At 40.9% G+C, this 15,694-nt stretch overlaps 1 protein-coding gene across 1 annotated transcript in view; it reads left to right on the top strand.

Annotated features, from left to right (window-relative positions):
- FAT4 (FAT atypical cadherin 4) overlaps positions 1 to 15,694 on the top strand; it is a 212,107-nt gene that overhangs the window by 181,841 nt on the left and 14,572 nt on the right. Inside the window, exons 12-13 of the mRNA XM_061585097.1 lie at positions 9,052 to 9,137; positions 12,159 to 12,338. Coding sequence (XP_061441081.1) covers positions 9,052 to 9,137; positions 12,159 to 12,338 — 266 coding nt within the window. The remainder of the gene's footprint in view (positions 1 to 9,051; positions 9,138 to 12,158; positions 12,339 to 15,694) is intronic.

The following is a 15,694-nucleotide window of genomic DNA, read 5'->3' as shown; positions in this document are numbered from 1 at the left end:
AAATTATTTTTTAACAAATTTGATCAAATTTCGTCCATTCTGCAAATGTTTTGAAGTTATTGCAGAACATGAAACGGAATAGGGCTTTTTTGCTTTTGTTTTTGTGGATGATAGCTACCCATTTTTTCTATACAGAAAATTGCCATATATTAGGGAGGCTTTCAGATCCCCCCTCCAATAGCTAAGCACCAGTAGACAGCCTTGGTTTTTAATGGGACAACATACATAATTAAGAGAAAGGATGTGAGCATATGCACTTCCTTATAATAAAATTAAAGATCTGTCTGCCTGTAAATTAAGAAGAAGCAATGGTCACTGTGATCTGCACTAATATTGGAACTAAACATTTAGAGTTTTCCATTAATTGAAAGGAACAGGAGGAAAGGAAAACTAGGATTTGCTAAATGCAAACAAACAAGTCAGGACCTTTCCATTAACTAAGAAGAATGTTAGTGCAGTTGTTCACACCTTCACATATTGGGGGGAAAAAACAAATTAAAACTTCCCCATGCATCAGTGTGTACCATCACTCGTACACATGGCAAGAGCAAAGTACTGAAACACCAGTTCATAAATTAAGTAACATTTTCAATCTAAAATACAGAAGACAGATATAAAAGAAAACCAAATCAGAGCAACGCTGGAGGAATTGTGAAATAGAACAAATCCATCCTACTTTATGTGTGGAGATATAGTAAAATTCCCACACAGCACCTTGAAAAATTTAGTCTTCTAGAAAGAAGCCACCATGGTTTCAGTTTTAAATCACTAACTGTGTATTTATTACCTCAATAAAATCCCCTAGTCAGAGACTGAGACACATTTTTGGTTTTATTTTTAACCCAATGAAATACATCTCCCATGCTGCATGGTGATTAATATGATCAGAGATTTCTTGCAACCCCCAAATGGTCTGACTGGGGAATAGAGAGATTAAATGTCATGCAGCATGAGAAAAACAGTTCTCCAAGGAGAAAATATTTTTCTCCTGTGACAGCTTGTTCTTTGAGGACTCCATGATTTTCAATATAGGATGCTGTGCTCAGCTGTAATTTTACTTTGCAGTGCTGGTACCTACTAATAATAGCTGAGATTATCTAAAAAAATTCATTAGAGAATTCAACAAGCTTATTTTGTGTGTGTGTGTGTGTTTCAGTTAGAAACTTCCAATCCTTAAATACTGCATGGTGGAAAGCATTCATGAAAATACTTCCCCACATTCACACAACTGGAATTCATTAAATGTGAATTCATTGAATCCATTTTTAAAATCTGAAATCAAACAAAATAACATACAAGTCAAAGTAACTTGTTTAGTACTTTCGACAATGTTGCTTTAATGCAACATAAGGGAGGGTATGATTGTACTCCATCTTCATGCAACTGGAAGGATTAACAACCTTGCATGAAGTCAGATAGTTTCTGCTCATAGTGAAGGAAGGAGGCAGTGAAGTGATTTTTGTAGATTCTCCTGCAATTATCTGCACATCATGAAATACAGCTCTGGAGGGCTGGGGGGGGGCACCTTGGAACAGCATGAGAGACATCTCTGAAAACCGCAGGGGGGAGCTGGACTCAGCAGAAAATGCCTCACTGTCCCCTTCCTCAAGTGTTGAACTTCCACTGGATCCTGGTTCCCTCTGTAAATGTAAGGTGCCCTTCTGTTTGCATAGTAGCAAGTCTGCATCCATCCCATTATATGTAGCTATCTACCCACAGGTATATATTCTATGTCCCCAGTGAAATCCAATAATCTCCAAGATGAAATTTACTTAAATTTCCAAAAGAGATATCATAACAATAGGATGTGATCACCTATTTAATAGGCCTCTACAATAACTTCATCTCTAGGAATTTTTTCTCTTCTCTGCAAGCTTGAACTTTTATTTCTCTCTACATTTTCAAACACAAAATATGAAGGGGCAACCACCTTTATCTGAAGTATTTCTTCTAAAGAAAAAAAATAATCTGCATGTCAAAAATGTATAAAATAACTCTCTACTGGATTTAAAATCTGTTGTTTCCTACAGGGTTGTGGGATTTTTATGGGTAACTGGTAAAATCATTAACTTGTCAGATTTGAGATACATCAAAATGACACAGTAGAAACTCTCATAAGTGAAGAGGTAACAGTAGCAAATGAACTGCTGAAGTCAGAAGCAGGAACATTTGATTATCATTAGGAATTTGAACTGTATGAAATCAGATCCAAGTAAAATATAGTTTGAAATAACTCTTCCTTCAGGTGATTCTTCCATCTAGCTCACAGAATATATAACAATCTGTAAATTGATAGAAATTCCTTGCTTTGGGGTTTTTTGTTTAGAAAAAAAGGTGAATAAGGGGGATACATTATAGAGGTCTGTGAGGCGTCCTTCCCTGGCTCTCCCTGTCAGGTTCCTACCTGCGCGTGGTTACTGCCTGTCTCTAGGCACCACCAGGGACTCCACCAGTCCGCACCGCACTCTCTTCTGGTTTACCTCCCCGCTCTAGCACAGATCTCAACAGATCCCCCTGCTAGGCAACCACCAGTAACGTCCCAATACTAGTATTCCCAGAGACTCTGAATACTGGTATTGTTATTCTCTTCACCGCTGCCACCATTTGTTACAGTTCCCCTTAAGCCTTGGTCATTACCTTACCCTCCCTTCTGGTCTGTGAAACCCCAGCCAAGGATCAGGCCTTTGGTAAACCAAATTAAGTATTTATTACAGATAACAAAGCTAACAAGATTAACAAGATTTCTTCTTAAGGCACATAAGCATATGGTTTTACTCAATACTAATCTGAACTCCACCCCCCTCCTTCTTCACTCTCTCCTGGCAAACAACTCTCTCAAACCCCACCAAGCAATCCACTCTTTCTCTTCTCCCCCCCAGATTCGACTCTCACTCTTCCTTTTATACATTCAGCCATTTTAAACACTCAGCCAATCATCTCGCATTCTACTGCCCAGTCACTCCCCCTCCTCTTTCACTCCACTTACCATGTATCTTCTAAAACAACAACACTTACCATATATACATTAATATAGGAACATCACATTTCCCCCCCCCTTAAACAACAGCAGAGTATTATTCCTGTTCCAGGATTTATACGTCGCGTTAACAAATAAAAGTCTCTATGTGGAAAATGTCTTTCTTTGTTCCTCTGTCTGGTCACGTCACTGCAGTCCCAGCCACTTGCCTGGAAAGTCCATCGGCCAGTACATTGTCCTTGCCTTTGATGAACTGGAAGTCCACTTGATAGTCCTGTAGGGCCCAGGACCACCTCTGCAGCAATAGTGTTATGGTTTTTCATAGTCTGCAACCATAACAAGGCCCGATGATCCGTAGTCACTGTGAATCTTCGTCCCCACATGTATGGGTGCAACTTGTTCAGTCCCCACACGACCGCTAGGCACTCCTTCTGGACCGACGAATAGTTTTTCTCGGCGTCAGCTTGCGACTCAGGTACGCCACTGGATGTCTGGTGCCTTCTCTCTCCTGCAGCAAGACGACTCCCAGCACCAGGTCCGACGCGTCTGTAGCCACGATGAATGGTTTCTCATAGTCTGGTGCTATTAATATGGGTCCTTGGCACAAGGCTTGCTTCAGTAGATCAAAAGCCTTCTGACATTCATCCGTCCATACCACACGCTCAGAACACTTCTTCTTTGTTAATTCATGCAAGGGGGTTGCTATTTCCCCAGAATTTCTCACAAACTTCCTATAAAATCCAGCCACACCCAGAAATGCCCTTACTTGTTTTTTGGTTAAGGGGATCGGCCACGCTTGTATTGCCTCCACCTTGCTCCATAAGGGGGTGATTTTCCCACTCCCCACCTTATGTCCTAAATAGATTACTTCCTTTAGTCCAAACTGGCATTTCTTAGCTTTTATTGTGAGGCCTGCTTTTCTTAAGGCCTCCAATACTGTTGTCAGGTGTTGGACATGCTCAGGCACCGACTTGCTAAAAATGGCCACGTCATCGATATAGGCCACTGCAAAATCTGACATGCCTCGCAACACAGTATTGATTAGCCTCTGAAATGAACTTGGTGAGTTCCTTAGTCCCATGGGTAAGGTCACAAACTCATATAACCCATCTGGTGTACTGAAGGCAGTTTTGGCTCTGGATTGCTTGTCTAGTTCCATTTGCCAAAATCCTTTACAGAGATCTAGTGTAGAGATAATGGTTGCTGCCCCCAATAACTCTAACATAGCGTCTACCCTAGGCATAGGATACGCATCTGGGACAGTAATTTTATTGATTAGCCGATAATCAATGCAAAACCTTGTCGTTCCATCTTTTTTCGGAACCAGGACAATACTTGAGGCCCAGGGACTGATGGATTCCCTGATCACTCCTAATTCCAGCATATCTTCCACCTCCTTTTTGATCTCATTCAAAACTTTCCCATTCACACGGTACGGAACAGATCTGATTGGGGCATGATCTCCAGTATCAATGGAATGTGTAACTATACTGGTTCGGCCACGTTTGTTGCTAAAGAGATTCCTATAGGTTTTCAAAACTCTCAGAATCTCTTCTTTTACTTCCTCTACCTCCTCTGACCATTCCACTTGATCTACCCCTCATTTGTCTTTGCTTTCCTGTACCAAATCTGGAAGTTCAGGCCCACTTCCCTCAGGGAATAAGGTAACTTGCAACACCTGTGCATCCCTGGTATGGTAAGGCTTCAACATATTTACATGAACCACTTTGCTTTTGTTTAATTGGTCTGTGGTGATTACATACGTCACTGTGTCAAGCCTTTCTCTGATGGTATATGGTCCTTCCCAGTTAGCCTGTAATTTGTCATGTTTCTTGGGTGTGAACGCCATAACCATATCTCCCACATCATACACACGTTCTCTGGCTGTTCTGTCATACCAGTAACTTTCCTTCTCCTGTGCATGACTCAAATTCTCTTTCACTACTTCCATCATTTGTTTCACTGGTTCACATTCACCCCCTCTCTCAGCAGGCATCCACAGTCCACATAAAATCCCATTCTCACACACAACTTGACTCCTCAGCTTGTCAGCGAAAGGAATCTGCTGGGTCACAGCCTCTTCCTTTATCTGCTTCAAACTTATATCTTTATGCAGCTCTTCCCTGAATTGATCTGCTTCTTCCCCAGAGACCACTTGATACAGTTTGTCTTCTTCAGCAGGCCTGCTAGTGGTTGCTATGGTGACCTGAGGCTGGTTAACAGATTCCACCCTGTTTGTTTCAGCCCCCCTTAATATGGCTTCTTTTTCTCTGCCAATTTGCTGTCTGGTCACTACATAGATCTTTCCTTGGGCGCCCATTACATCCCTTCCCAGTATTGCTGGTTCTTGTTGCTGGGCATTAATGCCTACTTTATATCGGCCCTCTCGGCCTCTCCAAGTCATATCCACCAGGGCCACAGGCAAACTTTCTGGTTGACCTCTCACTCCTTGGATAGTCACTGTTTCCTGAGGTAATATTTCTTCAGATTTTATTAAATCTGGCCTCAGTAACGTCTGAGCGGCACCAGTGTCAAGCAATGCCCAATAATTTGCCCCTTGTACACTCACTTCCTCTCTCAGACTTGAATCAAGGTCTGTTACTTCTGTCCAGTTTATCTGGCAAAACTGAACCTTTTTCGCTATTTCTAAACCTTGGGCTCTGTTTTCACTGCCCTTGTCTGAGCAGGATTACTAATGGGGTTGGCAACCTCACATTGAAAACGTAGGTGCCCCGGTCTACCACATTTGTAGCATAATTTCTCCTCACTTTTAGGGTACACAGATCCACTCTGGGGTGTCCTGTGCCCTTCAGATTTTAATGGAGGACTCACTCGCTGTGGAACCACATCCCTTCTGCCAGCACTATATGGTCTGGGTTTAAACTCTCTTGATGTTTTCCCCACCCAGCCAGTTCTATTAGAGGCGAAGTGATCCGCCATCTCTGCGGCCTCCTGCACCGATGTAGGGGAACGGTCTTTGACCAGGAGCCTTATTTCTGGTGGTAAGTGATGGTATAATTGATCCAGTATCATGAGGCTTTTCACCTCTTCCACTGACTGAGCTTTGGCACTACTCATCCACTTTCCAAATATATCCATCAACTTTGCTCCCAGTTCCACAAAAGACCTCCCTGTCTGTATCTGGCAGTTTCTGAAAAGCTTTCTAAAATAATCAGGCCCCAGTCTGAATCTTTTAAACACTGCTTCTTTGAATTCAGCATAGGTGACGGGCCTGTCTGAGGGGAAATATTGGTATACCTCAGCCAATTCCCCTTTAATCAGGTTTGATAAATACTGCATGTATTTATCTTCAGGTAGCCCCCACAACTGAGCTGCTTTTTCAAAGGTGCTGAGGTAAATTTGAGGATCTTGACCAGGCTCATAGACAGCAAAGTCCTTTGGAGTAATTTTTATTTTTGCTCCATCTCTGTCTTTCCTTGCCTCCTCAGAGTGAAATTTCTCTCTATCAAATTTTAACTTTTCTACTTGTAATTCGGCATCCACTGCTCGTTGCTTCTCCCTCTCCTCAAACCCCATTCTCATTCTCTCAATTTCCAACTCCCTCTGTTTTTCCTTCTCTGCACCTTCCATCCTCAATCTCTCAGCTTCCAACTCTCGCTGTTTATCTTTTTCCTCAGCCTCAAAGACCTGCTGCTTTTCTTTCTCATCAGCCTCCCATCTGAACTTCTCTCTCAAGTACTCTATATAAGCGGGATTGCTTAAATATCCTTCTGGGGTCTCTTCTCTGACAGGTTGTTTTTGCTGGGCAGTTGCAAATCCTATAAGTGCTACCCTCAATTCATCTACCCCTTTACCCTCGTGAGGTAAATTGAATGTTATGCACTTCTCCACCAGCTCCTCTCTTTTCATTTTTATGTATTCAGCCATGGTGTTTGAGTTCACTCACTCTTTGCCACACACTCTTTGCCAGTCACTCTCACAAGTAATCTTGTTTTGTTATTTCTGTTTGCCACACCACTGTATCTGGATTCTCTGTTGTTCGTATCCCACCGCTACTGACACCACATGAGATGCGTCCTTCCCTGGCTCTCCCTGTCAGGTTCCTACCTGCGCGTGGTTACTGCCTGTCTCTAGGCACCACCAGGGACTCCACCAGTCTGGACCGCACTCTCTTCTGGTTTACCTCCCCGCTCTAGCACAGATCTCAACAGATCCCCCTGCTAGGCAACCACCAGTAACATCCCAATACTAGTATTCCCAGAGACTCTGAATACTGGTATTGTTATTCTCTTCACCGCTGCCACCATTTGTTACAGTTCCCCTTCAGCCTTGGTCATTACCTTACCCTCCCTTCTGGTCTGTGAAACCCCAGCCAAGGATCAGGCCTTTGGTAAACCAAATTAAGTATTTATTACAGATAACAAAGCTAACAAGATTAACAAGATTTCTTCTTAAGGCACATAAGCATATGGTTTTACTCAATACTAATCTGAACTCCACCCCCCTCCTTCTTCACTCTCTCCTGGCAAACAACTCTCTCAAACCCCACCAAGCAATCCACTCTTTCTCTTCTCCCCCCCAGATTCGACTCTCACTCTTCCTTTTATACATTCAGCCATTTTAAACACTCAGCCAATCATCTCGCATTCTACTGCCCAGTCACTCCCCCTCCTCTTTCACTCCACTTACCATGTATCTTCTAAAACAACAACACTTACCATATATACATTAATATAGGAACATCACAAGGTCCATAAAATTATACATGTTGTGGAGAAAGTGGACAGAGATAAGTTTTTCCCCCTTTCATAACACTAGAACCCAGGATCATCCAATGAAGCTGAATGTTGGAAGATTCAGGACAAACAAAAACAACACATAGATAAACTAAGGAATTTGCCACCACAAGGTGTAGTAATGGATCACCAACTTGGATGGCTTTAAAAGAGGATTAGACAAAGTCATGGAAGATAATACCTACCAGCCCTGATGGCTGGGTACTATCTCTGGTACTTACGGAAACATGTCTCTTGATACCAGTTACTGGGAAACAAAAGTGTGGAGAATGCTCCCCACTTCTGCTCCTGTTCTGCTTGTGGGCTTTCCAGGATCATATGGTTGGCCACTGTGAGAATAGGATGCTGGTCTAGATGAGCCTTTGGCCTGGTCCAACAGAGTTTGAGTTGTTTTTACATTTTTGTGTCCCTGAAGGGTTAAAAGTTGGGTTTTTGTAGAAAATGTATACTCGAGTTGTATAGCCTGTGAAATAAAAATGTCCTTATTTTTTTTTAAAAAACTGTTGAAAGGACATAAATCAAAACACATTTGTGTATAATGATTAAAACGAAAAGCCTTCTGTGTTTCTGTAGCTCCTATTTGGCTTCCATAAACACAGAAAAAATTTAACACTTAGTTAATGTTCCTTTCTCATACCAGCATTTCAGAAGGCTGGAGGATGAAAGTATCTACCCTATCTTGCAACCAATTGCTCCTAGAAAATGGAAGAAAAGCAGAAACCAAGCTGGCTTCATTTTCCATAAGTACCATTTTATTGGCTCAATGGGCCAAACTCCATATTAAGTTCTGTGACTGGAACTTCCAACCTTATCTGGTCTCGAAAAAGCATACCTTGTCCAGTTTGTATTGAAATCATGGAGTGGAGGAAGGGTGTTTAACCTATGACAAGTTCCTGACACAGAGGGAGAAAGATAGAGGCATGGTTTTTCACCTCTTCTGAGTCCCCAAAACTCATTTCAGTGTCCTGGCAATACAGATTTCTCTGATGGCTTTAATTATAAGTGGTATATATGCTGTCAACATAAACTGATTTTACTGCCATGGTTTTTGTGGTACTCAAGGACTAACTGCCTTAGTTTTCTAAGAGCAAAGGTGTGCTTATAATGAATTCTGTCATACGAAAGTTACAGCCAAAATTGAAAAAAGGCAACAAGAGTTCATTTACTTATAAAGACCCCCCATGCATAAAACTATTTAAAAAACCTAAGCCACAATATAATAGTTTCATCATTAGATATTGTACATTTAGTACTAAATGTAATCTAACCTTAAAGGGGTGGTATGCATTAATACTAATCTTGATGCAAATCTTGCAGGCAGCATCCTTGACTGTGGACTCTTGCTCAGATGAACAGGAACCAGGCTACTGCACTGTTAGCAATGTGGCTCTATCTAGTGACTGGTAAGAAAACCTTTTATTTCATTATTCGTTAATTGCACTCAATATACAAGGCCTGGTTAACAAAGGATAAAGGATGCCTTTGTGCTAAATAAGGCCGATTGATTATATGGGACTAAAGTATCTTTAGTTCACAGAGTTGGCCTCAACTGAATTGCTGATTAAGATGTTGAAGAGATATAACTGTCATATTTAATAAGTTTTTTAATAATGTTTTTAACCCTTTTTTAAAGTTGTTTTTTAATGTTTTTAACGCTGTTTTGTTTTAATGTATTTTAAGATCTGTTTTTATGATGTTTTAAAGTGTTTTTAGCGCTTTGTTTGCCACCCTGGGCTCCTGCTGGGAGGAAGGGCAGGATACAAATTAAATAATAAATAAATAAATAAATAAAATGTTTTATCCTCTTTCTCTCTGTCTCAAATACAAAATAAAATAGAAGTATTCACTGAGAAATGGTTGTGTGATATCCACAGTCCTGTTATGCAACTAGTGACAATGTGAAACAAAATATCACATTTTAATAAGCCATAATGAGTCTTGCTGGCAACCCCTCCCAAAAAAAAGACAAGCTATTTATTTATTATTTATTTGTTTATTTGATTATATCCCACCCTTTCGCCCAGTAGGAGCCCAGGGCGGCAAACAAAAGCACTAAAAACACTTTAAAAATCATAAAAACAGACTTCAAAATATATTAAAACACAACAACCATTAAAAACATAAGCAAAACATCTTTAAAAACATTTAAAAAAGCTTTAAAAACATTTTTAAAAAGGTTTAAAAATATATTAAAAAGTAATTCCAACACAGATGCAGGTCTCTACTTAAAAGGCTTGTTGAAAGAGGAAGGTCTTCAGTAGGCACCGAAAAGATGACAGAGATGGTGCCTGTCTAATATTTAACGGGAGGGAATTCCAAAGGGTATGCACCACTACACTAAAGGTCCGTTTCCTATGTTGTGCGGAACGGACCTCCTGATAAGATGGTATCTGCAGGAGGCCCTCACCTGCAGAGCTCAGTGATCAACTTTCAAGTACTTGAAACAACCTTTCAAGTACTTGAACAGTGCTATCATATCTCCCCTCAGTCTTCTCAAGTGTTCCCCATGATGTGTGCAGTGAGGAGTGTTCTCTACCCATGATGAAGGCTCCCTGCACAATGTAGAAACTTGATTGCCCAGGGTTCTGCATTGCTCAGGGAGCCTCCATACATAGAGTAGGCTCCCTGCTGCATACGTTATGGTGCACATGGCAGGGCAGAGCTACCTGTGGGAGCAGGGCTAAATGTACAGCTGCACAGCCCATTACCATGGTCACCTCTTCATGGAGTAATATGTGCAGTGGTTTAATTACAAAGATATGCTCCACACTAGACTAGGGATGTGCTAGAATTCCGCCCAATATGGATTTGGTACTGCATTTTCCATTAATTCACTTATTCTCAGTCACTGAGTATCAGATTTTAATGTAGCAAATCTCCGCAGCTATTTTTAAAAATGGACTTTTTTTAAAAAAAATCCACCTCTAAAATATTGATTGTAAGAATGATAATTTAATAATATTTCCTTTTAAAATATCAATATTTTCTTCAAAATATTGATATTCCCTTCACATATCAATATTTCCTTTAAAAATTGATATTACTGATATTATGTCTGAGCAGAAAAAACCACAGATCGGTAAAAGCAGCGGCTAGCAGATACAGAATGAACTTGAATCGATGCCAGCCTGTTAGGTCAATGAAATACTTTCGAACCGGCACTGGCCAATGGTTCCCACCCCTACACTAGACTTTTACATCACTCATTAAAGATGTAACATGGTCAGTCTAATAGCCATTTAAGGTAGAACTACCTTTTACAAAGAACAGAGGACTGCACGTAAAATGGCCCTCTCCATAATGTGTAGCTCATCTTACCCAGGCCCAGCTGTCATTACAAAGTATGTTTTCCTCCACCCTGTCCCTGCTCCACCATCAGTAGCAATCTTTGTTTTACATACATCAGATGTGGTATTTCTGCATAAAGCATTCCGATGGTTTTACAGCCATGTGTCATGTGGAGTTGTTAACACACTCAAAACAAAACAAAAGTGTAATCTTAAGCATGCCTACTCAGAAGTAAGTTCCACTGAATTCAATGTAATTTACTCCCAGATATAGGATTTCAGCCTTACACCAGGATCTGTTCATTTGCTACTCAAAAGTAAGTCCCTCTGAGTTCAATAGGGCTTACTTCCAGGCAAGTAGATATTGGATTGCAGTCTTACAGTGCAATCTTATCCATGTCTGTGTTTTTGTTTTTTATTTAAGGTATAGGCCACCTCTCTGAGCAAAGTTCCCCCAAGAGGCTTACATGATAAATATTTCTGAAATGCAAAAGCAGTTCAGTGGGAATTACTCCCATGTAAGCATGCAAAGGATTGCAGCCATTGTGTACTGGTCTTTGGTTTTATACCAAAATGTATGCATCAATAGTTTTAAAAGAAGACATTTTATTACATTGATTCATTACTATACAAAAAAGACTTTATTATTCTAATCTGTTTGCCATCTAATGATCTTAATTAAATGAAATGTGGCCAAATTAATTAAAATGATTAATTTAAAGTAATTTCTTCTCCACTTCTCCCTTCAAAACTAATTTCATAGATGCCTTTCAGCATTACCTGGGATCCATTGTTTTCTGGTTTTCCACTGTCTCTGGTTCTTTCATTAGCAAAGCTACGCCTTAATTATAAAACAACTTGTATTCAGTACAATAAAATGAAATTCACCAGTGTGAGATCTCAAATTCTTGCTAATATTGACTGGAAAATAGTTGGGTAGAGTTCTGTTTGAGTTTATGTAGGAAATTCAGGATTCGATTCTCAAGAAATTAGTATTTCATGAGTGATTTGGTTGCCACATAGGTACAACTTTAATTACCATTGTAAATAGATATTGATAGGTTTATAGTGACATTGACAGGTGAACAGTACTTTTGCTGTTATCATTCATTGTTTTATTCTTTGTTTACCCCACAGGACTCTAGACGTACAGCCAAATAGAGTCACCATTGGGGGTATCAGATCCCTAGAACCAATACTTCAGAGGAAGGGACAGTTGGAAAGTCATGATTTTGTGGGCTGCATAATGGAATTTGCAGTCAATGGGCATCCTTTAGAACCCAGCCAGGCTCTGGCAGCTGAAGGAATCTTAGATCAGTATGTCTTTTATGCAATATCAGAATAACAACTGACTAATTGTTTCATGATCCTCACATGTCTGAAAATTCATATATGTTATACATGAATGCTCTGATCCAGCGATGGAAATGTGCATGGGGTAATGGCACCCAAATGCTGGTTCTCTTGTTGGATTGGTAATTGTGTTGTAGACTGAATGCTCTATCCTGTTGAAATGTACATTTTAACTAGAGGAATCTTGCTGTTTGCACTGTACTGTGGGGATAGGGACACACCTTTCCATCTGCAGTACAATGTATATGAGAATATGAATCTCCAAGAACTATTGCAGATTTTATATTCATTGTTATGCATGTCTGTCAAAATTGGGGCCTAAGGCTACAGTCTTGCGTGTGGTTACTTGTTCCTATATATCACTATGAAGAGAAGCTAGTGAAGTTCGACATGCACAAAAGGTGATGAAAGGGCCATAGCATGTAAAAGGCCCTGGGTTCAGACCTTGGCATCTCCAGTTAGGGCTAGGACACCTGTCTGAAAACCTGGAGAGTTGCTGCCAACCATTGTAGACAATCCTGAGCTAGGTGGACCAATAGTTTGAAGGTAAGGCTACCAATGGCTAATCATGATCCCTACATTTTCTCCAGTATCAGAGGCAGTATGCTTCTGAATACCAGTTGCTGGGGAGAGTGCTAATATATTCATGTTCTGCTTGTGGCTTCGCAGAGGCATCTAGTTGAGCTCTGAAAACAGAATGCAGGACTAGGTAGGCCTTTGGTCTGATCTAGCAGGTATCTTGTTATGTTCTTATATTGTCATGACCCAGAATAACTCAGTGTCCTATGAACATACATTGTCTGTAAATCAGCAACAATTACTATAAAGTCCACCATCTGATGTCCTGAATTCAGAAAACATTCTTTTAACATTTGTCTGCAAGAGTCAGTACATTCAACATCCTCCTGACAGTCCATGTGCCTGTTATCTCACTTTTCCTCTCAAATATCAATGCAGTTCGCTGTACCATCTCCCCCTGTGAACACTGCTTCAAAATGACTGATTAGCTGAACCTGTTGTTTCTTCCATCCTGCTGTTTGAACTTGGAGATGGAATAAGAGAATGTCCTGAGTGGTTAGCTCATCCCTCCACCTTTCATGGTCTCAGCTTGCGGCATAAGATTTCCTAAAGCTCTGTAGCATAGAGATCAACATCAATTACATTTCCACAGACAGCCAAACATTGGACCTTTACCAGTGAAGGATAGACGTGTCTATAATTTTCTGTATCTCTTGTCCACCAGGATTCTTCCTTTAATGCCTTGGACAGTTGCATAGTGAAAAATGGTTTCAGGCTTCCTTTCAGATTGACTTGGCAGACAATAAAGTAAAAAGCATACTGCTCTAAATTCAACGGACAGTTCAAGTTAATAAACTTATTCCACTCTGGTTACTTTTTGCATCATATTTTCAGACTGTGTGCAATGTGGTTATTATAACTAAATGTTTCTGCAATCTCATTTCTATCTTACTGTTAACATGTACGGGGAGACAGAGTTCACAAGTGGCCAGTGTCTAGTGTGAAGCCATAAAATTGAAGATTTTGTGGGTTTCATCTGTTCTAGCTGTAAAAATGAAGCATAAGTTCTCATGAAGTGATTTTACATGATTGTAAGCAGCAGTGTTCTAGGAACATAATATAAACCATTTGGGGACATCACATCCTTCCTGGTGTTTTCTTTTATATGTCATAAGGTACCATAAGATACTCTTTGTTGTTTTGCTGAAACACACTAAGATGGCTACTACCACCACCAATTAAAACATGGTAGTTAGAATGTTGCAATATCTAAGATGAAATATATGTTTCATCTTTAAAAGTTAAACGAATTTGGAGTACTATTTTAAAATAAATATATTTGGGTGTGGAAGAGATATTTTAAAAAATGAAGATACATTTTTCATTTTGAGAGGTTTTGTTTGTTTTTAAGAAAAAAGGACAAGAACTATTTAACCAGGTGTCTTTAAACACTATCCTAATTAGTTGGAAGTTTATTTTGTGTGAGCATCTCCTGTGCAGGAATTATACAGCCACGAGTGTGGCTGTATACTATAGCCAGCATGGATTTTTCACTTTCTGCAATGTTGAATTGAAAATACCCCCATGCCATTCTGATGCTTCCCAAAAGCTCATTTCAAAACAAAACCTTACAAAATGTATAGTCCTGAACTCAGAAACACTTGCTTAACAACCTCTCAATTTTCATGGTGATACACAGAACAACCAGAGAGAGGCCCGTTGTAATGAATTTGCTAGGCACTTCCAGGATAAGATCTTTAGCATCCGCCAGGACTTAGACTCCATTGTTATAGCAGGTGAATCAAACGAGGTATCCAGAGCACAGCCTTGTCTCGATTTCTTGGATGAGTTTCAGTTGCTGCAGCTTGAGGATGTTGACAAGGTGCTTGGACAGGTTCATGCAACCACTTCTGTGCTGGATCTTTGCCCTTCTTGGCTAATAAAAGGTAGCAGGGATGGAATAGCCGGCTGGGCCGGGGAAGTGATTAATGCCTCTCTGCAAGAGGGGGTGGTCCCTGGCTGCCTGAAAGAGGCAGTAGTGAGACCACTCCTGAAGAGGCCCTCCCTGGACCCAGAAAATCTTAATAAATATAGGCCGGTAGCAAATGTTCTATTCCTGGGCAAGGTCCTGGAATGAGTGGTTGCAGGCCAGCTCCAGACACTCTTGGATGAGACCGATTATCTGGATCCATTTCAGTCGGGTTTCAGGCCTGGTTTTGGCACGGAAACAGCCTTGGTCGCCCTGTATGATGACCTTTGTCGGGAGAGAGACAGGGGGAGTGTGACTCTGTTGATTCTCCTTGATCTCTCAGCGGCTTTCGATACCATCAACCATGGTATCCTTCTGGGGAGACTAGCTGAGTTGGGAGTGGGAGGTACTGCATTGCGGTAGTTCCACTCCTACTTGGCAGGTCGTCTCCAGAAGGTGGTGCTTGGGGAACATTATTTGGCACCCTGGACTCTCCAGTATGGGGTTCCGCAGGGGTCAGTTCTGTCTCCCACGCTGTTCAACATCTACATGAAACCGTTGGGTGCAGTCATCCGGAGCTTTGGAGTGTGTTGCCATTAGTATGCTGATGACACGCAACTCTATTTCTCCTTTTCATCTTCTTCAGGTGAGGCTGTCAATGTGCTGAACCAGTGCCTGGCTGTGACAATGGACTGGATGAGGGCTAATAAACTGAGGCTCAATCCAGACAAGACTGAGATGATGCTAGTGGGTGGTTCTTCTGACCAGATGGTGGATGTCCAACCTGTTCTGGATGGGGTTGCACTCCCCCTAAAAGAGCAGGTTTCGTAGC

The sequence above is a fragment of the Rhineura floridana genome, chromosome 9, assembly GCF_030035675.1.
Source record: "Rhineura floridana isolate rRhiFlo1 chromosome 9, rRhiFlo1.hap2, whole genome shotgun sequence".
Lineage (NCBI taxonomy): Eukaryota > Metazoa > Chordata > Lepidosauria > Squamata > Rhineuridae > Rhineura > Rhineura floridana.
The sequence above is the reverse complement of the archived record's forward strand: the minus strand, read 5'-3'. Positions and strand labels throughout refer to the sequence as shown.